Source organism: Salvelinus fontinalis, chromosome 16 (genome assembly GCF_029448725.1).
Source record: "Salvelinus fontinalis isolate EN_2023a chromosome 16, ASM2944872v1, whole genome shotgun sequence".
In the NCBI taxonomy this organism is placed as follows: Eukaryota; Metazoa; Chordata; class Actinopteri; order Salmoniformes; family Salmonidae; genus Salvelinus; species Salvelinus fontinalis.
This window is the reverse complement of record NC_074680.1, coordinates 22,444,551-22,471,057: the sequence shown is the minus strand read 5'-3', so window position 1 is coordinate 22,471,057 and position 26,507 is coordinate 22,444,551. Positions and strand designations below refer to the sequence as shown.

The 26,507-nt window shown below is 45.8% G+C and overlaps 1 protein-coding gene across 3 annotated transcripts in view; it reads left to right on the top strand.

Annotated features, from left to right (window-relative positions):
* Positions 1-23,349, top strand: part of LOC129812822 (dentin sialophosphoprotein-like) — a 53,867-nt gene extending 30,518 nt beyond the window's left edge. Inside the window, exons 1-13 of one of the 3 annotated variants that reach the window (XM_055864718.1) lie at positions 2,227-2,479; positions 2,777-2,838; positions 8,747-8,842; positions 9,225-9,308; positions 9,847-9,939; positions 10,075-10,268; positions 10,620-10,813; positions 11,116-11,198; positions 11,401-13,959; positions 14,737-14,939; positions 15,440-15,530; positions 15,689-15,747; positions 21,161-23,349. In XM_055864718.1, the coding sequence (XP_055720693.1) occupies positions 2,818-2,838; positions 8,747-8,842; positions 9,225-9,308; positions 9,847-9,939; positions 10,075-10,268; positions 10,620-10,813; positions 11,116-11,198; positions 11,401-13,959; positions 14,737-14,939; positions 15,440-15,530; positions 15,689-15,747; positions 21,161-21,302 (3,819 nt within the window). In that variant the 5' untranslated portion in view covers positions 2,227-2,479; positions 2,777-2,817 and the 3' untranslated portion in view covers positions 21,303-23,349. Of the gene's footprint in view, positions 1-2,226; positions 2,534-2,776; positions 2,839-8,746; positions 8,843-9,224; positions 9,309-9,846; positions 9,940-10,074; positions 10,269-10,619; positions 10,814-11,115; positions 11,199-11,400; positions 13,960-14,736; positions 14,940-15,439; positions 15,531-15,688; positions 15,748-21,160 lie in introns of those variants that run through there. The other 2 variants (XM_055864717.1, XM_055864716.1) reach the window with 2 other exon arrangements.
* Positions 23,350-26,507: the final 3,158 nt, after the last annotated feature.

Below are 26,507 nucleotides of genomic sequence, written 5' to 3'. Positions count from 1 at the left end.
TGAGAGAGACCGTGAGATACCGTGAGAGAGACACACACACACACACACACACACACACACACACACACACACACACTATAACAGACTGAGGTATCCGAGTGGGTCCAGAAGCGTGACATAATATTTGGGGACTGTTGACTGTGAGAGAGGGAGATCGTGAGATACCGTGAGAGACAGCGAGAGAGGGAGACCGTGAGATACCGTGAGAGAGACCGTGAGAGAGAGAGACCGTGAGATACCGTGAGAGAGAGACCGTGAGAGAGAGACCGTGAGAGACGGAGACCGTGAGAGAGAGAGACCGTGAGATACCGTGAGAGACTGTGAGAGAGGGAGATCGTGAGATACCGTGAGAGACAGCGAGGGAGAGGGAGACCGTGAGATACCGTGAGAGAGACCGTGAGATACCGTGAGAGACCGTGAGAGAGAGGGACCGTGAGAGACTGTGAGAGAGGGAGACCGTGAGATACCGTGAGAGACCGTGAGAGACCGTGAGAGAGACCGTGAGATACCGTGAGAGAGCCACACACACACACACACACACACACACACACACACACACACACACACACACACACACACACTCTAACAGACTGAGGTATCCGAGTGGGTCCAGAAGCAGCGTGACATAATATTTCATAATACCGCCAAACACAAATGCTACAGTAAGGCTCTCTGCAGAGGACCTTCCTTTTTGGCCCAGAGTATGTTATTCCAAGAGCGGAGCAGTAATTTGGATCATGTACCTAGACAATTAGATCAACAGTGAGTTATGGATGGCCATGGTTATTAAAGTTTCAGTGTGTTTTATTTCACTAGCCTGTCATGACATGGGTATTTTCTCACAGTGGCTGATTGACACATATCACTGCCCTCATCAGAGAGAAGGTGTACGTAATGTACTGTGTATTACTGTGAATAACACAGTGTATCACAGTGTCACACAAGCAACTAAACAAGTATCAATTACACAGCACTTTATCTATGAGCTCATCATGTTCTTAGGCTATGAGCTCATCATGTTCTTAGGCTATGAGCTCGACATGTTCTTAGGCTATGAACTCATCATGTTCTTAGGCTATGAGCTCATCATGTTCTTAGGGTATGAGCTCATCATGTTCTTAGGCTATGAGCTCATCATGTTCTTAGGCTATGAGCTCATCATGTTCTTAGGCTATGAGCTCGACATGTTCTTAGGCTATGAGCTCATCATGTTCTTAGGCTATGAGCTCGACATGGTCTTAGGCTATGAGCTCGACATGTTCTTAGGCTATGAGTTCATCATGTTCTTAGGCTATGAGCTCGACATGTTCTTAGGCTATGAGCTCATCATGTTCTTAGGCTATGAGCTCATCATGTTCTTAGGCTATGAGCTCATCATGTTCTTAGGCTATGAACTCATCATGTTCTTAGGCTATGAGCTCATCATGTTCTTAGGCTATGAGCTCATCATGTTCTTAGGCTATGAACTCATCATGTTCTTAGGCTATGAGCTCATCATGTTCTTAGGCTATGAACTCATCATGTTCTTAGGCTATGAGCTCATCATGTTCTTAGGCTATGAGCAAAGAGGATACAATAGAATAGAACAGTCTGATAGAATGTAAACATCAGTTTATGATGATTAATAGTCTTATTTGCTTAGTGTGACACGACAAACATAAATACATGAAGAGCTCAGTGTTAATTACTAAGCTTTCTTATGTAATCTCCTGGGGGTTCTTTCCTCCTGCCTGCGACTGATTCTCTTTCCCAGAGCAAGAGCAGGAGCCTGCTTTTACTGCAGTGTGGCTGTGTGTGTGTGTGTGACTGTGTGTATGTCTCCCTCGCTTTCTGTTTCTGCATGTCTCTGTCTGAAAGTGTGTGTGTTGTGTCTCCGAGTGTGTGTGTGTGTGTGTGTGTGTGTGTGTGTGTGTGTGTGTGTGTGTGTGTGTGTGTGTGTGTGTGTGTGTGTGTGTGTGTGTGTGTGTGTGTGTGTGTGTGTGTGTGTGTGTGTGTGTGTGTGTGTGTGTGTGTGTGTGTGTGTGTAGTGCATGTCTTTATAATGAAGGGGCCATTTCCCAGCGTTCCACCTCTCCCAGTGCCAGCAACCAGACGGAAACCAGCCAACAACCAGCCAGCAACCTTGAAGACACAAAGAGCTTGGCTGGTTTGGGCCAGGGGCTGGGGCTGGTCTGGGGCTTGGCGACACCTTTGAGCACTCAGCTGTGACAGAGAGGGAGAGAGTGAGAGAGAGTAGAGAGAGTGTGTGGGGGGAGCAGAGGCTTAGAGTGAGTCCTACTCAGGGTCCAGTGATAGCAGCAGAAAGAACCGTGTCTAAAATACGGATGAAACTTTGTTTGGAGATTAGGACCAGCAGTACTCTGGGTCAGCTGCTTATGTTTGGCTCAATGCGGTGAAGTCGTGAAGGAGCTCTTACATGTGTGAACAAATGCCTAATTTACAACAAACTCACACCAGAGGAAGGAAGAGATCACCCCATGTGAGAATTGCCTGGTGGCTGGCCAGGGAAAATGAGGTTGTCATGACATAAATGGTATTTAGAGAATGAAAACGGATGATTTCATTGGCTGCTGGCAATTTTTGGTTTGTTGAAACTAGTGCACTATATAGGGAATTGGGTGCCATTTGGGACGCACTGTAGTCTGGTAGTAGAGGCTGTTGTCTTACATGAGTCGTCAGTATTGATGCTGCTAGTCTCTTCTCTTTATTCCCATATGTTATCCACAGCCACCATGTTCACTTCTTCCTCTGTGTTTCTGTTGTTTTTCTGTTTCAGTTGAAAGAGAAGTCGTTCAGAAGAGGACGTTCACACGATGGATGAATCTGCATTTGGAGAAGGTAAGTCAGTCTACAGATCAGGATTTGGATCAATTCCATTTCAATTGAAACTGAAATTTCCTACAATGCTTCTTTATGAGAAATAATTGGAATTGGAATTTCAGTTAACTTCCTGAATTGACTGAATTGAAATGGAATTGACCCCAACCCTGCTACACGTAAAATAACCCTAGGTTCAGGAAATAGTCTGCGTACTCCGGTTTGTGGTGAGATCAGTTTCATTTTAGGGATTTCTCTTTCAACAACAACAAAATAACTAGAATGAAGTATATCTCACCACAAACTGGAGTACGCAGACTATTTCCTGAACCTAGGGTTATTTAAGGTGTCAGAAGCAGCTCATTTGTATTTTCCTGCCTTCTCTCTGACAACACTTTGAGTCTATCCCTCACACAAACAAATAGTTGTTGCCTCTCCCTCTGCCGTATAAATGATAGATGGATGCAGAGGAACTGATAGTGCAGAGAGAGACAACATAACAAATGAATTAGTCAGTAAATGCTAATCTGATAGAACGTGTAGATGCTATCTGTCTATAATAGAGTGGATTTACTTCCCCCTAATGCTGTACAGGTGGTACTGTGGCTGCATCTCAAAATGGCAGCCTTTTCCTTATGTAGGGCCCATAGGGCTCTGGTCAAAAGTAGGGCACTATAAAGGGAATAGGGTGCCGCAGACATCAGTCATCAGACATCAGTCATCAGACATCATACATCAGACATCAGCCATCAGACATCAGCCATCAGTCATCAGACATCAGACATCAGTCATCAGACATCAGTCATCAGTCATCAGTCATCAGTCATCAGTCATCAGACATCAGTCATCAGTCATCAGTCATCATACATCAGTCATCATTCATCAGTCATCAGCCATCAGACATCAGTCATCAGTCATCAGCCATCAGACATCAGTCATCATATATTAGACATCAGCCATCAGACATCAGCCATCAGTCATCAGTCATCAGCCATCAGACATCAGTCATCAGACATCAGTCATCAGCCATCAGACATCAGTCATCATATATTAGACATCAGCCATCAGTCATCAGACATCAGCCATCAGTCATCAGACATCAGTCATCATATATTAGACATCAGCCATCAGACATCAGTCATCATATATTAGACATCAGCCATCAGACATCAGACATCAGTCATCAGCCATCAGTCATCAGACATCAGTCATCAGTCATCATACATCAGACATCAGCCATCAGTCATCAGACATCAGCCATCAGACATCAGCCATCAGACATCAGTCATCATATATTAGACATCAGCCATCAGACATCAGTCATCATATATTAGACATCAGCCATCAGACATCAGACATCAGTCATCAGCCATCAGACATCAGTCATCATATATTAGACATCAGCCATCAGACATCAGCCATCAGACATCAGTCATCATATATTAGCAACATGGTTTGGAGCGAGCGGTCGCATTCGCACTTCGCTCTGCAGGTAGTATAACTTTTCATTACATTTCATTACATTTCATTATAGTACAACGGTTTGATTTGTCTAATCTTAGCAATTTCTTCTTAGCTAGCTACATAGCCGTCTTTGTATCAAAGATAATTGCGTAATTATCGTATTTTGTCGTCCTAACGTAGCCCACACTGCTATCTGCCCAGCAGCTAGCCAGCTAGCCAGCTAGCAAACGTCCACCGTCTACCGAATAGTAGTATAACTTTTCATTACATTTCATTATAGTACAACGGTTTGATTTGTCTAATCTTAGCAATTTCTTCTTAGCTAGCTACATAGCCGTCTTTGTATCAAAGATAATTGCGTAATTATCGTATTTCGTCGTCCTAACGTAGTCTACACTGCTATCTGCCCAGCAGCTAGCCAGCTAGCCAGCTAGCAAACGTCCACCGTCTACCGAATAGCAGCACTGTAGAAACTATTACACTCAACGGAACGACTTGATTAGTGTAGTGTTAGCTAGCTACATAGTTGTCTTTGCTGTCTTCATATCCAAGATAATTGGGTAGTTCAGAGTGTGTAGTTTTAGAGTGATTATCTTAATTTACCGAGGTTAGCTAGCCAGCTATTTGTCGTCCTTAACGTAGGAAACACTGCTAGCTAGCCACAGCTAGCCAACGTCTACCGAATAGAACTTCCGCACTCAACAACCCGGTCGCATTCCGCTTCGCTCCACAGGTAGTATCACATTTTCATTTCATTTCATTACAGTACAACGGTTTTATTTGTTTGATCGTAGCTAGCTACATAGCTAGCTACATAGCCGTCTTTGTATCAAACATAATTGTGTAGTCTAGAGCGATTTTCTAGGTTAGCTAGCCAGCTATTGTCATTCTTTTAACGCAACGTAACGTAATCAACACTGCTAGCTAGCCAGCTAGCCACCGAATAGCAGCACTGTAGCAGCACTGTAGAAACTATTACACTCAACGGAACGACTTGATTAGTGTAGTGTCAACAACGCAGCCACTGCCAGCTAGCCTACAAAGTCAACAACGCAGCCACTGCCGGCTAGCCTACTTCAGCAGTACTGTATCATTTTTAATCATTTTAGTCAATAAGATTCTTGCTACGTAAGCTTAACTTTCTGAACATTCGAGACGTGTAGTCCACTTGTCATTCCAATCTCCTTTGCATTAGCGTAGCCTCTTCTGTAGCCTGTCAACTATGTGTCTGTCTATCCCTGTTCTCTCCTCTCTGCACAGACCATACAAACGCTTCACACCGCGTGGCCGCGGCCACCCTAATCTGGTGGTCCCAGCGCGCACGACCCATGTGGAGTTCCAGGTCTCCGGTAGCCTCTGGAACTGCCGATCTGCGGCCAACAAGGCAGAGTTCATCTCAGCCTATGCCTCCCTCCAGTCCCTCGACTTCTTGGCACTGACGGAAACATGGATCACCACAGATAACACTGCTACTCCTACTGCTCTCTCTTCGTCCGCCCACGTGTTCTCGCACACCCCGAGAGCAGCTGGTCAGCGGGGTGGTGGCACCGGGATCCTCATCTCTCCCAAGTGGTCATTCTCTCTTTCTCCCCTTACCCATCTGTCTATCGCCTCCTTTGAATTCCATGCTGTCACAGTTACCAGCCCTTTCAAGCTTAACATCCTTATCATTTATCGCCCTCCAGGTTCCCTCGGAGAGTTCATCAATGAGCTTGATGCCTTGATAAGCTCCTTTCCTGAGGACGGCTCACCTCTCACAGTTCTGGGCGACTTTAACCTCCCCACGTCTACCTTTGACTCATTCCTCTCTGCCTCCTTCTTTCCACTCCTCTCCTCTTTTGACCTCACCCTCTCACCTTCGCCCCCTACTCACAAGGCAGGCAATACGCTTGACCTCATCTTTACTAGATGCTGTTCTTCCACTAACCACATTGCAACTCCCCTCCAAGTCTCCGACCACTACCTTGTATCCTTTTCCCTCTCGCTCTCATCCAACACTTCCCACACTGCCCCTACTCGGATGGTATCGCGCCGTCCCAACCTTCGCTCTCTCTCCCCCGCTACTCTCTCCTCTTCCATCCTATCATCTCTCCCCTCTGCTCAAACCTTCTCCAACCTATCTCCTGATTCTGCCTCCTCAACCCTCCTCTCCTCCCTTTCTGCATCCTTTGACTCTCTATGTCCCCTATCCTCCAGGCCGGCTCGGTCCTCCCCTCCCGCTCCGTGGCTCGACGACTCATTGCGAGCTCACAGAACAGGGCTCCGGGCAGCCGAGCGGAAATGGAGGAAAACTCGCCTCCCTGCGGACCTGGCATCCTTTCACTCCCTCCTCTCTACATTTTCCTCTTCTGTCTCTGCTGCTAAAGCCACTTTCTACCACTCTAAATTCCAAGCATCTGCCTCTAACCCTAGGAAGCTCTTTGCCACCTTCTCCTCCCTCCTGAATCCTCCTCCCCCTCCACCCCCCTCCTCCCTCTCTGCAGACGACTTCGTCAACCATTTTGAAAAGAAGGTCGACGACATCCGATCCTCGTTTGCTAAGTCAAACGACACCGCTGGCTCTGCTCACACTGCCCTACCCTGTGCTCTGACCTCTTTCTCCCCTCTCTCTCCAGATGAAATCTCGCGTCTTGTGACGGCCGGCCGTCCAACAACCTGCCCGCTTGACCCTATCCCCTCCTCTCTTCTCCAGACCATTTCCGGAGACCTTCTCCCTTACCTCACCTCGCTCATCAACTCATCCCTGACCGCTGGCTACGTCCCTTCCGTCTTCAAGAGAGCGAGAGTTGCACCCCTTCTGAAAAAACCTACACTCGATCCCTCTGATGTCAACAACTACAGACCAGTATCCCTTCTTTCTTTTCTCTCCAAAACTCTTGAACGTGCCGTCCTTGGCCAGCTCTCCTGCTATCTCTCTCAGAATGACCTTCTTGATCCAAATCAGTCAGGTTTCAAGACTAGTCATTCAACTGAGACTGCTCTTCTCTGTATCACGGAGGCGCTCCGCACTGCTAAAGCTAACTCTCTCTCCTCTGCTCTCATCCTTCTAGACCTATCGGCTGCCTTCGACACTGTGAACCATCAGATCCTCCTCTCCACCCTCTCCGAGTTGGGCATCTCCGGCGCGGCCCACGCTTGGATTGCGTCCTACCTGACAGGTCGCTTCTACCAGGTGGCGTGGCGAGAATCTGTCTCCTCACCACGTGCTCTCACCACTGGTGTCCCCCAGGGCTCTGTTCTAGGCCCTCTCCTATTCTCGCTATACACCAAGTCACTTGGCTCTGTCATAACCTCACATGGTCTCTCCTATCATTGCTATGCAGACGACACACAATTAATCTTCTCCTTTCCCCCTTCTGATGACCAGGTGGCGATCGCATCTCTGCATGTCTGGCAGACATATCAGTGTGGATGACGGATCACCACCTCAAGCTGAACCTCGGCAAGACGGAGCTGCTCTTCCTCCCGGGGAAGGACTGCCCGTTCCATGATCTCGCCATCACGGTTGACAACTCCATTGTGTCCTCCTCCCAGAGCGCTAAGAACCTTGGCGTGATCCTGGACAACACCCTGTCGTTCCTCAACTAACATCAAGGCGGTGGCCCGTTCCTGTAAGTTCATGCTCTACAACATCCGCAGAGTACGACCCTGCCTCACACAGGAAGCGGCGCAGGTCCTAATCCAGGCACTTGTCATCTCCCGTCTGGATTACTGCAACTCGCTGTTGGCTGGGCTCCCTGCCTGTGCCATTAAACCCCTACAACTCATCCAGAACGCCGCAGCCCGTCTGGTGTTCAACCTTCCCAAGTTCTCCCACGTCACCCCGCTCCTCCGCTCTCTCCACTGGCTTCCAGTTGAAGCTCGCATCCGCTACAAGACCATGGTGCTTGACTACGGAGCTGTGAGGGGAACGGCACCTCAGTACCTCCAGGCTCTGATCAGGCCCTACACCCAAACAAGGGCACTGCGTTCATCCACCTCTGGCCTGCTCGCCTCCCTACCACTGAGGAAGTACAGTTCCCGCTCAGCCCAGTCAAAACTGTTCGCTGCTCTGGCCCCCCAATGGTGGAACAAACTCCCTCACGATGCCAGGACAGCGGAGTCAACCACCACCTTCCGGAGACACCTGAAACCCCACCTCTTTAAGGAATACCTAGGATAGGATAAAGTAATCCTTCTGCCCCCCCCCCCCCCCCCCCCCTTAAAAGATTTAGATGCACTGTTGTAAAGTGGCTGTTCCACTGGATGTCATAAGGTGAATGCACCAATTTGTAAGTCGCTCTGGATAAGAGCGTCTGCTAAATGACTTAAATGTAAATGTAAATATTAGACATCTGCCATCAGCCATCAGACATCAGACAAACTCACTTTAGCTGTGGAGCATCATCAAAGGAAGACTGAAATGTGTTTACATTTTTACATCATCAGGGCTGTTGAAAGATGAACTCTCCTCTCCTCTCCTCAGTGCACTCCTCCGATGGAGGTGAATGACCTGTTCAGAGATATCCAGGATGGAAGGATACTCATGGCTCTGCTTGAGGAACTGTCTGGATGCAAGCTGGTGAGATTTCCCTTTTAAACAATATTACACCATCCACAGTGTATTCAAATGTTAGTGGTGGTTTGTTGATTCATGTGTATGCATTCCAAATTGTACCCTATTCCCTATGGGCACTATGTAGGGAGGTAGTGCTGATTAATGACTGGGGTTGTATCACAAATGGCACCCTATTACCTATGTAGTACACTACTTTTGACCAAAGCTCTATGGGCCCTGGTTAAAAGTAGTGCACTATATAGGGAATAGGGTGCCATTTGTGAGGCAAGCCATGGATATGCTAGATGTGGAGAAGTCATGTGTTAAAGATTGTGTTTGAGTTTGTTATCCGTAGCTAACTAAGAACACACCTGTTGATAATTGTATGGTTAATGTCCTCCACCAGCTTCATGGATGGAAGCAGTCCTCACATCGTATCTTCAGACTGAACAACATCGCTAAGGTCCTTACCTTCCTGGAGGAGAGAAATGTGAGTATCACAGCCAATCACCTATGAATATCGCAGCCAATCACCTATGAATATCGCAGCCAATCACCTATGAATATCGCAGCCAATCACCTATGAATATCGCAGCCAACCTATGAATATCACAAGTAAATTTTTGAAATCTTGCTTAAGGCACTAGCCAGTCCCACCAGGATTTCACAGAGATTTTTAGTGATATTTGTGGGCAATAATGCTTGATATTGCTGCGGCAATTCTGACATTTTGCATGGCAATATGAAATGGTTTTGTCCAATTTGTCGCGAAAATGCGCTGACGAGGTAAAAGGTTTCGGCGGTGATGGGTTAATTTTATGCAATAATATTGTGATGATTTGACTGTTTTATGCGGTAATAGGTAACATTTGCAGGCCCTCGCATAATATGCGGGAATTGTTGATTTTCCCAAAAAAAGTGCAATCGCAGAATTGCGAAATCCTGAAAGGACTGACTAGCATACCACAACTGTCTAAACCTCCTGTTGATTGGTTGGATTGTTTACCTGGGTGTGTTTACCTGCACAGGTGAAGCTGGTCAGTATTGATGCTGCAGATGTTGCCGATGGCAACTCTTCCATCGTTCTTGGACTCATCTGGAATATCATCCTGTTTTTCCAGGTGAACTCTCTCTCTCTCTTTCCTTCTCTTTCTCTTGCTCGTCTTACCTCTGTCTTTCCACTGCTCGCTCTCTCGCTCTCTCTCTAGAAGATATTCAAATCATAAAATAAGGCCTCCTCCTCCTCTGTCTCTCAGATCAAGGAGCTGACAGGGAACATTAAGAGTCAGTTCCCCTCGTCCTCTAGCCTCTCCTCGCTCCCCACCAGCTCAGACTCCGACACCTCCCACTCCAGCACGCCCTCCTTCGAGAGACCGCGCTCCATCGCCATGAGGGATCATGGGAAGCCCATCAAGACGCTCCTGCAGTGGGTCCAGAGACGAACCAGGAAGTGAGTGGTGATTGGACAGCAATCATATATCAAATTCATAAGATGATCTCACAAATTGGATAGTTTATTTGATTAGCCTGAAAAAACAGTACAGGCAACAGTAAATACAGTAATATACATACACACAAGTTTGAAAGTTTGATTGCAATGCAGTTTTGCCAGACATCGTTTAAGTGTTGTCAGTTGTTGCTGACTTGCTGAGTCCTGTCTGTCTGTCTGTCTGTCTGTCTGTCTGTCTGTCTGTCTGTCTGTCTGCCTGCCTGCCTGCCTGCCTGCCTGCCTGCCTGCCTGCCTGCCTGCCTGTCTGTCTGTCTGTCTGTCTGTCTGTCTGTCTGTCTGTGTGTGTGTCAGGTACGGTGTGGCGGTGCAGGACTTTGGGAAGAGCTGGACCAGTGGGCTGGCCTTCCTGGCTGTCATTAAGTCTATAGACCCCAGCCTGGTGGACATGAGGAGAGCTCTGCTGAGGACAGCCAGGGAGAACCTAGAGGAGGCCTTCAGGACAGCCCACTACAGCCTGGGCATACCTAGACTACTGGATCCAGAGGGTAAACTATTCAATTCAATTCCAACTCAGTTCAATTAAATAAGACGTTATTCATTTATTCATTGCCTGATCTGAGACCAGGCAAATATACTAGCCTGGTCTCAGATCGGTTTGTGCTGTATAGCCAACTCCTATGGCTGTTGTCATGCCAAACTGTTTGACATGACAGTGGTCATAGATAGCAGTTGACAAGACACCACAAGCAGATCTGGATCCGGGCTACAATTATGCTGGACAAGCAGTGTACATTTTCCACTAGTCTGTTGTCCTTCTGTTATAATTCTCACTTTAATATTTGCATAGACGTGACCATCAATCCTCCAGACGAGCAGTCCATCATGACCTATGTGTCCCAGTTCCTCGAGCACTTTCCTGGGATGGAGGAGGTGAGAGAGGCTGCATAGAGTGCCTAGGGGTCTGTCCAAAAGTAGTGCACCATATAGGGATATGTAGTATAAACAAACTACAGATGACTCTCTCTCTCTGTCTCTCTCTGTCTCTCTCTGTCTCTCCCTCTCTGTCCCTCTCTTGCTCTCTCTCTCTCTCCCTCTCTGTCCCTCTCTCGCTCGTTCTCTCTCGCTCTCTCAGCCCCAGGAAAATGCATCTGATGTGATACAGAGGAGTGTGTCGTCAGGCAGACTCAGCTGTCGTGTCAACGATTCCTCCCACGACCTGAGGAACGGCGTCCACCGGAGCCGGGACAGAGAGAGGCCCTACGTGGTCCGGAGAGACTGGGTCCGGCCCCCGCCCAAAATCTTAATCTCCTCCGTCTCCGAGGAGCTCAAGTCTTCCACTTCCCCGGTCGCGGTGGAGCGCTCCTGGGTCAACGAGGGCTTGTCGGTTGGGTCCACCCCCAGCCCTGTCTTCACTGTCTCCACTTCCAGCTCCCCGCAGCCCTCCTTCGTCGACTCGGTCATCGGCTCTGTGTCTTGCGACTCACCAATCAGTGACTCTGTCATCGGTTCACCAGACTCCTGTTGGGAGGGCCATCCAAACGAGGCAGTGACTCCAGACAGGTTCGTGGAGAGCCGTAGCGATGGGTCGCTATGCGACAGCGGGCTATCCTGGGACATGAGCATCCCTCCCTCTACCCCCCACGGGGTCACGCCCGACCTGGAGGAGCCGTTGCCCTCAGTTACGGGGCTGACAGGGAAACCCCAGGATGAGGAACAGGAAGTGATTCTGGAGCTGTTTGTTGACGAGGGAAACTACTCTCTAAACTCGTTGGTGAGCACACACGACAGATCCAGAACACACCCAGAGAAAGAGGAGGATGGGGGGGAGAAAGAGGAGGACGGGGGGGAGAAAGAGGAGGACGGGGGGGAGAAAGAGGAGGACGGGGGGGAGAAAGAGGAGGACGGGGGGGAGAAAGAGGAGGAGGAGTATAACTACATTCTGGACCTGAGTGAGGACAAGGCAGCCAAGCAGGAGCCTGATCAAAGAGAAGGAAATAATAATAAGTACAGGTCAAGTACAGGTCAGAGTAACAGCGTTAACAAGGAGCAGGGATGGCCATCTTCAGAGCTCTCTGACGAGCCTCAGGAAACTGACTCTGACCAGAAGGGGGAGAGTGTGTGTGAGGGTGAGAGTGTGTGTGAGGGTGAGAGAGGAGGAGCTGTGTGTTCTCCACAACGTGAGAAAATCAGCCAATCAAAGCAGGGCTCTGAAATCACAAATCAGGTGACCCCCGACCTGCATGAAGAGCCCAATCAACGGGACAGTGTCCCGGAGACAACAGGCAGGACAACAGAATGTGCCAAGAAGGAAACAGCGGAACCATCTAGAGATTCCAGGAAGGCTGGAAACCCTGAGGAAGAGTTAGCTAAGGAACGTTCTGATAAAGCAGAGGGTCAAAGTGATGTGACTGACAGAGTGGAGACGGAACACAGACAGACTACTTCTCTGTCAGAGAGGGACAGAGATGGGAAGTGGTCCCTGGAGGGGTCAGAGGAAAGGCACAAGAAGGTCACAGAAGAGTCTGAAACACAAGAGAAGATAACAGATTTTCAGAGCGGCCATGTAGAGTCACAGGAGAACACTACGACACAGGTTGATGATGTCACAGAGTCGACGCATCCACAACCGTATATGGAGATGGACCAGAGTCGGACCATCCTGGGGGGCCCCTCAGAACAATGTCTGGACCCGGTGGAGCAGAGCCATACTGGGACAACTCCTGCCTGCACAGATGGTGGGCAGAGTTCCACACTCCTAACAGAGGCCGATAAGGAATCGACCCTGAGCCCAGAGATAGAAGCGGAGGCTGGGGATGAAGACCTGTGTGGGGCCCATGGAGGTGGCTTGGTTGAAAGGGCTGGAAAGTGTGAGAGAGCCTCTTGTGTTGGAGATGCTGAAGTGAATGTAGTAGCTCCTGAGGAGAAGAGAGTCACAGAAAAGGAACATGACTGGGTGGATGGGTCTGGGACCACAGACAACACAGAGACAGTAGTGGAGGTCCCCCGTCAGTGCAAGCCAGTTTCCATTATACCCCTTGACATGGTGTACTACCCCCACTATGTTGAGCCTAACCCTGGATCGGTCCTCACTGGGCTGGTTCCTCAGTCTCCTCTCTTTGACACAAACACCCAGAGCCAGGCTATACTGCATAGCCAGGAGGAGAGAGACTCAGAGAAGGACTCAGGGGATCATACTGATGGCGGTCATAGTGAGACAGAGGCCTCTGCTGTTGAAGAGACAAGGGACAAAATGGCCGACACAGAACAGAGTGAAACCAAGCCTGTGAATATGACCCACACAGACACTGAGAGGAGGAGTGCTTTGGAGTCTGAAAGTGAACCAATGGACTTGTTCTATACAGACAGTGATGCTGACGAGAGTTCTAGATCAGCCGTTGAGGAGCCAATGACAGTGAGCGACACTCTGGAGCCAATGGATCTGTTCTACCCGGATACAGCTGATTGTGGCCCTGTAGAGGAACCAGAGAACGACGTGGAGACCTCGCCGTGGTCCTCCTCCTTCAGCAAGTCAGTAGAGACCTGGCCCTCAACCTTCAGTGTGGCAGCTCTAAAACCAGCACCGTCCTCAGAACCAGAACCACTGCCAGAGACACACACAGACTCACACACACACAACACGCTGTATCAAGAGGAACTCCGTGAGGTGTCAACCACACAGGAGCAGGATAAGGTAATCCAGTGTTTATGGAAGGCAAGGACAGATCTGTGTGTGTGTGTGTGTCTGGGCGTGTGTGTGTGTGTGTGTGTGTGTGTGTGTGTGTGTGTGTGTGTGTGTGTGTGTGTGTGTGCGTGCGTGCGTGCGTGCGTGCGTGCGTGCGTGCGTGCGTGTAGTGACCTGACCTTGTGTGTGTACATGGTGATCCAAGCAACATCAAAACGACGTGACATTTCTCACATACACAGAAGGTCAGGTCACTGTCTCCATGTAATTCCATTGTGATAATCTGTCTCAGATTCCCTATATGGTGAACTACTTCCATCTGAGACGCAGAAAGATTATGACGTATGGGGCCCGGGTCAAAAGTAGTCCACTATAAAGGGAACTGGATGCCATTTGGGATGCATCCCTGTGTCTACACTTATTATCGTTATTACCATGTCATCTAGTTTTTCTGGGAGTTTGATAATGTATGTAGTGTTTGTTGCTGTATGTTCTGACCCAGATGTCAACCACCATGAATGATTGATAGGCCAGAGGAGCAGAGGAAGATAGATGGTGTATTTAGAGAGTGCTGCGCCGTGATAAACCCTCTGAATCTAGATCACACCGTCTGCATACCAAGCTCATATATTTATCAGTCATTTTGTACGCTTGGGCCAGTGAATCAATCATTAGAACGTGATCAATGAGTTAACGACTTATAGAGTAGTTAGGTGTTAGAGAATTAGTGATATGTTTATGCTACTCTACAAGGCTCCTTTATCCCAACACCATCCATATTACCAGGAGATTGAGGTGAGAGGGGGCTCTGGTGGATCAGACCCCCAGGAACTGTGCTCCATGCTGGGTGAGCAGACGGAGGGAGACGGGGCTGTGGTGGAGGTGGAGACCCACCATGGGCCTGCTGAGAGCAGTGATCTCACCATGACTGACAAGGAGAGGCCTGGCTCTGCTGCTGCTGCTGCCAGAGAAAGCAACGAGACCGTGAGGTAGGAGGCTATTCTTAGCCCCCCTGGTTCAGAAGAGGCTTTGTCCCAAATGGCACCCTATTCCCTCTTATAGTGCACTACTTTTGACCAAGGCTCTGCACAAAACTAGTGCACTATGATAAAAATACAGTAGGTTTCATTTGGGACACAGCCTGAGAAACTCAACAAAATTACAGCAGTGAAGGACATGACTGTTAGAGCAAATTGCCTTAAAAGTACTCTGGCTGGTCATAGAAATGAGTAGAGGCTCCAAGCAATTCAAGCAATGACTGATTCTGAAATGTTTTATAATAATACTCACGGGTCTTTTTCCTCTTGGCTTTAATGAGGGAAATGTACTGTATGTTACTTACTGCATGTCATTGCGCAAACAATAGCTGTAGAAACATGATGTTGTCTTTGTTCTGAATGAGAGCGTTCATACATTTTTAATCTAGAAGAAACATAAACATAGAATAAACTCTCTGTCACTCTCTCTCTCTGTCACTCTTTCTGAACAGAAGGAACACTGACAGTGATGGAACCCTAGATGATCAGTGTTCTATGTGTTTTACTCCTCTCCACAAGAGGAAGAACAATGGCTCCAATGAGGTTTGTTGCAAAACATCTCAGATATTTTGTAAGGAAATAGAATTCTTACCTGTATAATTATTTTACCATATTTTTACCATACGAGGAGTTATTTTACCATATTTTATCATCATTACTCATGTGTTATGGATTGTAATACTCAACCCTCTGTTCCATAGAAGGACAATCAGAAAGGTTTGGCATCCAGCCGAACTCGCTGTACCAAGTTTGACACCAGGTATGAATAAGTCAGTAGGTCTCCTGCCCTGAAGGGCTGGGTGGTGCATGGCAGTCATAGGCTCTTCACTGCAAAACAGCGGTTTGTTGCACGAACCGTTGCTCTCTTCCTCATTTGTCACTGGGTGGGGTGTGGCTCATCATCTAGTTGTTGCCATGACAACCCTCTGGTGTGAGTGTTGAGGCATCACAGGAGTCTGAGGGTGTTTTCACATATAGTCCTCTTTAAAGTGAACTCTGGGGTAAAAAAAAAGAAAGAACTCAGTTCTCTTTGTATTCACACTGCCCTTGAGGACTCAACTCTTTTGCCAGTTCACTTCACCTATTTTGTGATCCGGGTCCTCTTTACAATCACATTGCTATATTTAGAAAGGAAACAAGATCTTTTCCCAACATTCACTCAGTGCACTCTGGATTTTTACCATGTGCAGGACAAGCCATTCCATCAGAATGTGTTATCAGACAGCTAGATATACACTATATATACAAAGGTATGTGGACATCCCTTCATATTAGTGGATTTGGCTATTTCAGCCACACCAGCTGCCCCAGAATAACTGTAAGGGCTGTTATTCTGACGTGGAAACGTCTAAGAGCAACAACGGCTCAGTCGCAAAGTGTAAAGCCACACAAGCTCACAGAACGGGACTGCCGAGGGCTGAAGAGTATAAAAATCGTCTGTCCTCGGTTGCAACACTTACTATCGACTTCCAAACTGCCTCTGGAAGCAAGGTCAGCACAATAACTGTTTGTCGGGAGCTTCATGAAATGGGTTTCCATGGCCGAGCAGCCGCACACAAGCCTAAGATCACATGCGGAATGCCAAGCGGCGGCTGGGTGTCCACATACTTTTGGTCATGTAGTGTACCTACTTACATTTTGAAAGCTGATAGATTATGTTTAGTTAAAATATGAGACAATAATTGTAATCAGAAGATACTATTACTTGGTAAATATTATTGGTTACAGAATAAATAAGAAGAATTAACTGCAGATTAAATAATGCTGTAATTGACAATTGTACACCCAATTTAGGTTACTGGCCCTTTAAGAGCTAGAATATATGTTGTACCCTATGTTGTGGTTCTCACTAGATATATTGTGTAGCAGTAGTCTAGTGTGAGAGTTTATGGCAGGGGAAACGGTGTTGCAGTAGTCTAGTGTGAGGGTTTATGACAGGGGAAACGGTGTTGCAGTAGTCTAGTGTGAGGGTTTATGACAGGGGAAACGGTGTTGCAGTAGTCTAGTGTGAGGGTTTATGGCAGGGGAAACGGTGTTGCAGTAGTCTAGTGTGAGGGGTTATAGCAGGGTAAACGGTGTTGCAGTAGTCTAGTGTGAGGGTTTATGGTAGGGGAAACGGTGTTGCAGTAGTCTAGTGTGAGAGTTTATGGCAGGGGAAACGGTGTTGCAGTAGTCTAGTGTGAGGGTTTATGACAGGGGAAACGGTGTTGCAGTAGTCTAGTGTGAGGGTTTATGGCAGGGGAAACGGTGTTGCAGTAGTCTAGTGTGAGGGTTTATGACAGTAGTCTAGTGTGAGGGGTTATGGCAGGGGAAACGGTGTTACAGTAGTCTAGTGTGAGGGTTTATGACAGGGGAAACGGTGTTGCAGTAGTCTAGTGTGAGGGTTTATGACAGGGGAAACGGTGTTGCAGTAGTCTAGTGTGAGGGTTTATGGCAGGGGAAACGGTGTTGCAGTTGTCTAGTGTGAGGGTTTATGGCAGGGGAAACGGTGTTGCAGTAGTCTAGTGTGAGGGTTTATGGCAGGGGAAACGGTGTTGCAGTAGTCTAGTGTGAGGGTTTATGACAGGGGAAACGGTGTTGCAGTAGTCTAGTGTGAGGGTTTATGACAGGGGAAACGGTGTTGCAGTAGTCTAGTGTGAGGGTTTATGGCAGGGGAAACGGTGTTGCAGTAGTCTAGTGTGAGGGTTTATGACAGGGGAAACGGTGTAGCAGTAGTCTAGTGTGAGGGTTTATGACAGGGGAAACGGTGTTGCAGTAGTCTAGTGTGAGGGTTTATGACAGGGGAAACGGTGTTGCAGTAGTCTAGTGTGAGGGGTTATGACAGGGGAAACGGTGTTGCAGTAGTCTAGTGTGAGGGTTTATGACAGTAGTCTAGTGTGAGGGGTTATGGCAGGGGAAACGGTGTTGCAGTAGTCTAGTGTGAGGGTTTATGGCAGGGGAAACGGTGTTGCAGTAGTCTAGTGTGAGAGTTTATGACAGGGGAAACGGTGTTGCAGTAGTCTAGTGTGAGGGCTTATGACAGGGGAAACGGTGTTGCAGTAGTCTAGTGTGAGGGTTTATGACAGGGGAAACGGTGTTGCAGTAGTCTAGTGTGAGGGTTTATGACAGGGGAAACGGTGTTGCAGTAGTCTAGTGTGAGGGTTTATGGCAGGGGAAACGGTGTTGCAGTAGTCTAGTGTGAGGGTTTATGACAGGGGAAACGGTGTTGCAGTAGTCTAGTGTGAGGGGTTATGACAGGGGAAACGGTGTTGCAGTAGTCTAGTATGAGGGTTTTTGGCAGGGGAAACGGTGTTGCAGTAGTCTAGTGTGAGGGGTTATAGCAGGGTAAACGGTGTTGCAGTAGTCTAGTGTGAGGGTTTATGGTAGGGGTAATGGTGTTGCAGTAGTCTAGTGTGAGAGTTTATGGCAGGGGAAACGGTGTTGCAGTTGTCTAGTGTGAGGGTTTATGGTAGGGGAAACGGTGTTGCAGTAGTCTAGTGTGAGGGTTTATGGCAGGGGAAACGGTGTTGCAGTAGTCTAGTGTGAGGGTTTATGACAGGGGAAACGGTGTTGCAGTAGTCTAGTGTGAGGGTTTATGACAGGGGAAACGGTGTTGCAGTAGTCTAGTGTGAGAGTTTATGACAGGGGAAACGGTGTTGCAGTAGTCTAGTGTGAGGGTTTATGGCAGGGGAAACGGTGTTGCAGTAGTCTAGTGTGAGGGGTTATGACAGGGGAAACGGTGTTGCAGTAGTCTAGTGTGAGGGTTTATGACAGTAGTCTAGTGTGAGGGGTTATGGCAGGGGAAACAGTGTTACAGTAGTCTAGTGTGAGGGGTTATGACAGGGGAAACGGTGTTGCAGTAGTCTAGTGTGAGGGTTTATGGCAGGGGAAACGGTGTTGCAGTAGTCTAGTGTGAGAGTTTATGACAGGGGAAACGGTGTTGCAGTAGTCTAGTGTGAGGGCTTATGACAGGGGAAACGGTGTTGCAGTAGTCTAGTGTGAGGGTTTATGACAGGGGAAACGGTGTTGCAGTAGTCTAGTGTGAGGGTTTATGGCAGGGGAAACGGTGTTGCAGTAGTCTAGTGTGAGAGTTTATGACAGGGGAAACGGTGTTGCAGTAGTCTAGTGTGAGGGCTTATGACAGGGGAAACGGTGTTGCAGTAGTCTAGTGTGAGGGTTTATGACAGGGGAAACGGTGTTGCAGTAGTCTAGTGTGAGGGTTTATGGCAGGGGAAACGGTGTTGCAGTAGTCTAGTGTGAGGGTTTATGACAGGGGAAACGGTGTTGCAGTAGTCTAGTGTGAGGGTTTATGGCAGGGGAAACGGTGTTGCAGTAGTCTAGTGTGAGAGTTTATGGCAGGGGAAACGGTGTTGCAGTAGTCTAGTGTGAGGGGTTATGACAGGGGAAACGGTGTTGCAGTAGTCTAGTATGAGGATTTTTGGCAGGGGAAACGGTGTTGCAGTAGTGTAGTGTGAGGGGTTATAGCAGGGTAAACGGTGTTGCAGTAGTCTAGTGTGAGGGTTTATGGTAGGGGTAACGGTGTTGCAGTAGTCTAGTGTGAGAGTTTATGGCAGGGGAAACGGTGTTGCAGTAGTCTAGTGTGTCAGGGTTTATGCCAGGGGAAACGGTGTTGCAGTAGTCTAATGTGAGGGTTTATGGCAGGGGAAACGGTGTTGCAGTAGTCTAGTGTGAGGGTTTATGGCAGGGGAAACGGTGTTGCAGTAGTCTAGTGTGAGGGTTTATGACAGGGGAAACGGTGTTGCAGTAGTCTAGTGTGAGGGTTTATGACAGGGGAAACGGTGTAGCAGTAGTCTAGTGTGAGGGGTTATGACAGGGGAAACGGTGTTGCAGTAGTCTAGTGTGAGGGTTTATGACAGGGGAAACGGTGTTGCAGTAGTCTAGTGTGAGGGTTTATGGCAGGGGAAACGGTGTTGCAGTAGTCTAGTGTGAGGGTTTATGACAGTAGTCTAGTGTGAGGGTTTATGGCAGGGGAAACGGTGTTGCAGTAGTCTAGTGTGAGGGTTTATGACAGGGGAAACAGTGTTGCAGTAGTCTAGTGTGAGGGTTTATGACAGGGGAAACAGTGTTGCAGTAGTCTAGTGTGAGGGGTTATGACAGGGGAAACGGCGTTGCAGTAGTCTAGTGTGAGAGTTTATGACAGGGGAAACGGTGTTGCAGTAGTCTAGTGTGAGGTGCAGGAATATTGACAAGGGAACCTGGGGAGCTTTGTGTTCACATTGCCCTAATAAAGGAACCAGACCGCGGAATTCAAGCGAACCTAGCTCAGATCTCCTCTCGAGATGGTCTCAGCGGTTCACTTTAGGGGCACTTTTGAGGGGTCTGAGTTCCTTTGGAGTGTTCACACTGCACACAAAAAAACACTGAAAACACTGTGATATTGGACTGATATCATCCCTCCTGTTGTAATAGTGTGAAAGGTTTACATAATGAAATCATCTACAGTCCACTGGGGAGGGAGATGCCAGACAGATTGCATCCCAAATGGCACCCTATTCCTTTTGTAGTGCTCTACTTTTGAACAAGGCCCATAGGCCTCAGCATAGGGAATAGGGTTCCATTTAGGATTCAGCTATAGAGGTATCTGGTATCTGGTGTTCAGAAACAAAGGTGTTATGTTAGTAGTTATTAGGAGGACCCAGGAGTTTTTCCTTAATATGTGACCTGACTATAGAAACCATCAGGTCCTAGTTATAGCTATGTAGTTTATAACTAGGGCCCATAGTTTTTCCTAGTCATATCAAAACATCCGGACAAATTTATATTATTAATATCAGATAGCTGGGTAACATGAACAACACTTCAAGGAAAATGTTACGGACGGCTTTTCTATGGGCTGGATAAATTAAATCCATCCTGGGCTTTTGTTTTGGTATCATTAAAGAAGCCGAACAGCTTTTTATATTCTAAATCCTTTTTATTTAACCTCTGACCCCTTTTACTACCATGAATAGTAGCTCTGCTGTTGATGTTGACATAAAGAGATAATCTCTCAAGTCTGTTTAGTTCTGTTGACCTCCTGCTAAACCCTGTTCTGTGTGTGTGTGTGTGTGTGTGTGTGTGTGTGTGTGTGTGTGTGTGTGTGTGTGTGTGTGTGTGTGTGTGTGTGTGTGTGTGTGTGTGTGTGTGTGTGTGTGTGTGTGTGTGTGTGTGTGTGTGTGTGTGTGTGTGTGTAGCTGGAGGGAGATACGGATTCCAACATCATTGACAGAGTACTACGTTCTCCTGCTGCTGTGGCTGGTCCTCTACTGTCTGTTGGTTTTGCCACAGATCCACTACAGAGACCTGCCACGTCTTCTGCTCAACCTGGACGAATGAACACACACACACACACACACACACACACACACACACACACACACACACACACACACACACACACACACACACACACACACACACACACACACACACACACACACACACTGCCATACACGTACATACTGATACACACGTCATGTACATGTCACACACACGACACATACGCATGCACGTACACACATACACACACTCATTCTCACAGGCATGCACACACACACACACACACACACACACACACACACACACACACACACACACACACACACACACACACACACACACACACACACACACACACACACACACACACACACACACACACACATACTCTTTGCTATCTTCTCCAGTCAACATTGTCCCTCATTCATATTGGCCCTTACCCTTTTCCTTTCAACACATTTCATATCGACAGCAAATGGAGACTTTTTTTTTATTCCAGAATAATTTAAAGGTTTTTAAAGATTCTGCTCTTTGGCTTTTAATTTGGCTTGAATTGATATGCTTACATTGTAAAGACTAAGCTATAACTCTGTATGTTTCTCTGAGTTTATTGATGCACAAAGAGAGAAGTCTTGTAAGCGTCTGTAGGATTGTACAGAACACATTATTTTAAATGTTTTGTTTTCTGCAAAGAGTTTATGAATACAGTTTATGAAGCTTTGCAGTGGGCCCATTTATGTAAATGTTGTGAAAAAACATGTATGTTTCAGATTCATCCCTTTATGTCGTTTTAGAATTTACACACCGTTTGATAAGAAAAAGTAAGAAAATGTGTGGTATTTCACAGATGCACAAATATCACCTCCAAGACATGCTAACCTCTCACCATTACAATAGCAAGGTAGGTTAGCATTTTCTGGGGGGTATGATATTTGTGCGTTTCTCACTCATCATTATTCACAATTCATTCAGGACTATCTGTAATCATGGTAGCATCCACATTAATGTGGAAGTGTTTAGAAACATATTCTGTAATTATTTACAATAAAAGTGACTCCAAATGACACAACACATTATTTACCATTAATTTCTATTGGGCGCAAAGTAATCTGAAACACAACCAAAACAAACAGAAAATGCTTGATGTAATCACTGTGTGCTAGGAATATGGGACCAAATACTAAACTTTTGACTACTTTAATACACATATAAGTAAATTTGTCCCAATGCTTTTGGTCCCCTAAAATGGGGGTAAAATGGGGGTATGTAAAAAAAAAAAAGTGATGTAATTTCTAAACGTTCACCCAGTATGGATAAAAATGCTCAAATTAAAGCTGACAGTCTGCACCTTAATCTCATAGTCATTGTATCATTTCAAATCCAAAGTGCTGAAGTACAGAGACAAAACAACAACACAAAATGTCAGTGTCCCAATACTTTTGGAGCTCACTGTATTTACACATTTGAGATAATGCACAAATTTCATTGGGTGATGAACCTCTAGAAGGTTCTACTTGTCTTACAAGAATCTCTCAGTGGATGATGCAGAGGCTTGGGAGAGTGTCAGTTGAGAGGTTTGGAGTGTGTCATTTGAGAGGCTTGGGAGGGTGTCAGTTGTGAGGCTTGGAAGGTGTCAGTTGTGAGGCTTGGAGGGTGTCAGTTGTGAGGCTTGGAGGGTGTCAGTTGTGAGGCTTGGAGGATGTCAGTTGTGAGGCGTGGAGTGTCCCAGTTGAACTTTTTGAAACACAGTGTGTGAACTGCCAAAGATACAGTGTTTGGAATGCTGAATATAAAATATTCAACTCACCACTATAAGTTAACACACAGAGGAAGTAGTTATGAAGTGACAATATCGGTTTACTAATAATATGTTGGTCTTATATTTTAAGGATTTTAAGAATGCTGAAGCATATCAATCTTTGTAATGTCTAAGGATACGTTGGAAGTACAGTATATTATGGCATGTTTTAAGTTTAATGATTCATTCCGTTAAATAGTTATGTTTGTATGCCTGTGGGTTGTTTTTTAAACTGCTGGGATTGATTCAACTGTGCTTGAGTTTGTAAGAGTCCTTTTAATAAAAAGAGAATGCTTTATGATGAAATGTTTCTTTAGATTTTTTTTTTAACAATGTCTGTAATTAAGTAATGATAAGTAATGATAAACCTTTTATTTAAATCTGCTTTTGATTTTACAGCCACGTGAATCTTCAAAATAATTCCTCCAACTAGCACAAAATTCCTATGAAATAAGATTGTATTTGTCACATGCACCGAATACAACAGGTGTAGACTATACCATTAAGTACTTACTTACGAGCCCTTTCTCAACAATGCAGTTAAAAAGTACAAAAAATGTGCTAAACAAAAAAAGGAAATAGTAACACAATAAAATAACAATAACAAGACTATAAACAAGGACTACTGGTACCGATTCAATATGCAGGGATACGAGGTAGTTGAGGTAATTATGCACATGTAAGTAAGGGTACAAGTGACAAGGCAATCAGGAGAGTTAATAAACAGAGTAGCAGCAACGTATGCAAAGAGTGTGTGTGTGTGTGTGTATGTGTGTGTGTGTGTGTGTGTGTGTGTGTGTGTGTGTGTGTGTGTGTGTGTGTGTGTGTGTGTGTGTGTGTGTGTGTGTGTGTGTGTGTGTGTGTGTGTGTGTGTGTGTGTGTGTGTGTGTGTGTGTTGGAGTGTCAGTGTAGTTGTGTGAGTGTGTAGGAACACTTTCACCAACAGAAGGGTGAATTTATAAAATGTGTGTAGGCTATGTGTAAAAGCCATACAGTACATATAGGACTTCCTGTACAAAAGGGAATTTTAACAGCCGTCCATGTGAATTTTGATTAAATAGGTTGCCTATACAGACATTGCATGTCTTAGTGAGATCTAGATGGGTTGTGTGGAGGTCTGCATGATCAAGAGACACAATACATACTTCCTTGTGAATGAAGTGACCTGGGAAGGCCTCAGAGAGGGCATCGTGCTTTTGTATCGGATCCCAGTGTGTTCAAACACATCTGTCAAGTGCAATAAAGGACGTCTTGCCCTTAAAGGACGTCTGTTGTGTGATTTATTTGATCAAGATGTTTTTAATGCGTAACGCATGAGTACAAGTCACAGCTCACAGTATTTCATTGTAGCTTATGGCGTGTATTCCCATGTTCAGATATACTATGGAAGTATGTTTGGGAACATTATAGTCACTGCTCCTGAACTTAAAAAGCCCTACAGTGCCTTTTGCCTTCCCTTGAAGCCGATTGCAAATGTCCTGCTGTCAGATAAGTCCTTTTTGTAATTCAATATAATCAGAGTAAATCTAGGATGAGGTGTCAATAATTTTCGGTTTATACTAATGTAATAACATAATTTCCTGCAACCGATGGCAATTTATCTTGGGCCGTGTGTATCACATGTCTCATAGTAGGACTGCTGATTTATGATCAGTTTAGCCTTTTAGATCACAATGAATATGATTATCCCAGATCAGTACTCCTACTCTGAGATGCTTGATTCATACGGCCCCTGGCCTCAGTTACCTTGTGTATTCTGCCATCTAGAGGACAGCATAATCAGATGACTTGACACAAACAGAACGCATTTCACTAAGCCTACATTTTTTTACGGTATTATTATTTTTGGTGTACATGTACAGTGACATCCAAAAGTAATTTCACACTGACACATTTTTTGTTGTTTTGGTTCTGTGTTCCAGCACTTTGGATTGGTGCTTTAATTTGAGGGTATTTTCATCCATTTCGGGTGAACCGTTTAGAAATTACAGATCTTTTTATATATAGTCGCCTCATTTTAGGGGACCAAAAGTATTTGGACAATTTCACTTATATGTGTACTAAAGTAGTCAAAAGTTTAGTATTTGGTCCTATATTCCTAGTACAAAAATTACATCAAGCTTGTGACTCTACAAACTTGTTGGATGCATTTGCAGTTTGTTTTGGTTGTGTTTCAGGTTATTTTGTGCCTAATAGAAATGAATAGGAAATAATGTATTGTGTCATTTTGGAGTCACTATTATTGTAAATAAGAATAGAATATACACTGAGTGTACCAAACATTAGGAACACCTTGCACCCGTACAAGGTGCCCACAGGGATGCTGGCCCATGTTGACTGCAATGCTTCCCACAGTTATGTCAAGTTGGATGGATGTCCTTTGAGTGGTGGACCATTCTTCAAAAACCGGGCAGCATTGTAGTTCTTGACACAAACCGGTGCGCCCAGAACTTACTACCATACCCTGTTCAAAGGAACTTCAATTTTTGTCTTGACCATGCACCCTCTGAATGGCACACATACACAATCCATGTCTCAATTGTCTACAGTGATTGAAGTGGATTTAACAAGTGACATCAATAAGGGATCATAGCTTTCACCTGGATTCACCTGATCAGTCTATGTCATGGAAAGACAGACTGACAGGATCGGTGGGTTCCCCCATGGGACGGTTGACCTAACGTAGGCTAATGCGATTAGCATGAGGTTGTAAGTAACAAGAACATTTCCCAGGACATAGACATATCTGATATTGGCAGAAAGCTTAAATTCTTGTTAATCTAACTACACTGTCCAATTTACAGTAGCTATTACAGTGAATGAATACCATGCTATTGTATGAGAGTGCATAGTTATGAACTTGAAAAAGTTATTAATAAACCAATTAGGCACATTTGAGTAGTCTTGATACAACATTTTGAACAGAAATGCAATGGTTCATTGGATCAGTCTAAAACGTTGCATACACTGCTGCCATCTAGTGGCCAAAATCGAATTTGCTCCTATGCTGGAATAATACATTATGGCCTTTCTCTTGCATTTCAAAGATGATGGTACAGAAAAAATATTTTTTTAAAGTATGTTTTTTCTTTGTATTATCTTTTACCAGATCTAATGTGTTATGTTCTCCTACATTAAATTTCACATTTACACAAACTTCAAAGTTTCCTTTCAAATTGTATCAAGAATATGCATATCCTTGCTTCAGGTCCTGAACTACAGGCAGTTAGATTTGGGTATGTCATTTTAGGCGAAAGTTGGAAAAAAAGGGTCCGGTCCTTAAGAGGTTTAATAATGTTTTGTATACTCAGTGTATTTCGGAATACTTCTACATTAATGTGGATGCTACCATGATTACGGATAATCCTGAAGGAATCGTGAATCATTATGAGTGAGAAAGTTACAGACGCTCAAAGATCATACCCGCAAGACATGCTAACCTCTCACCATTACCAATAACATGG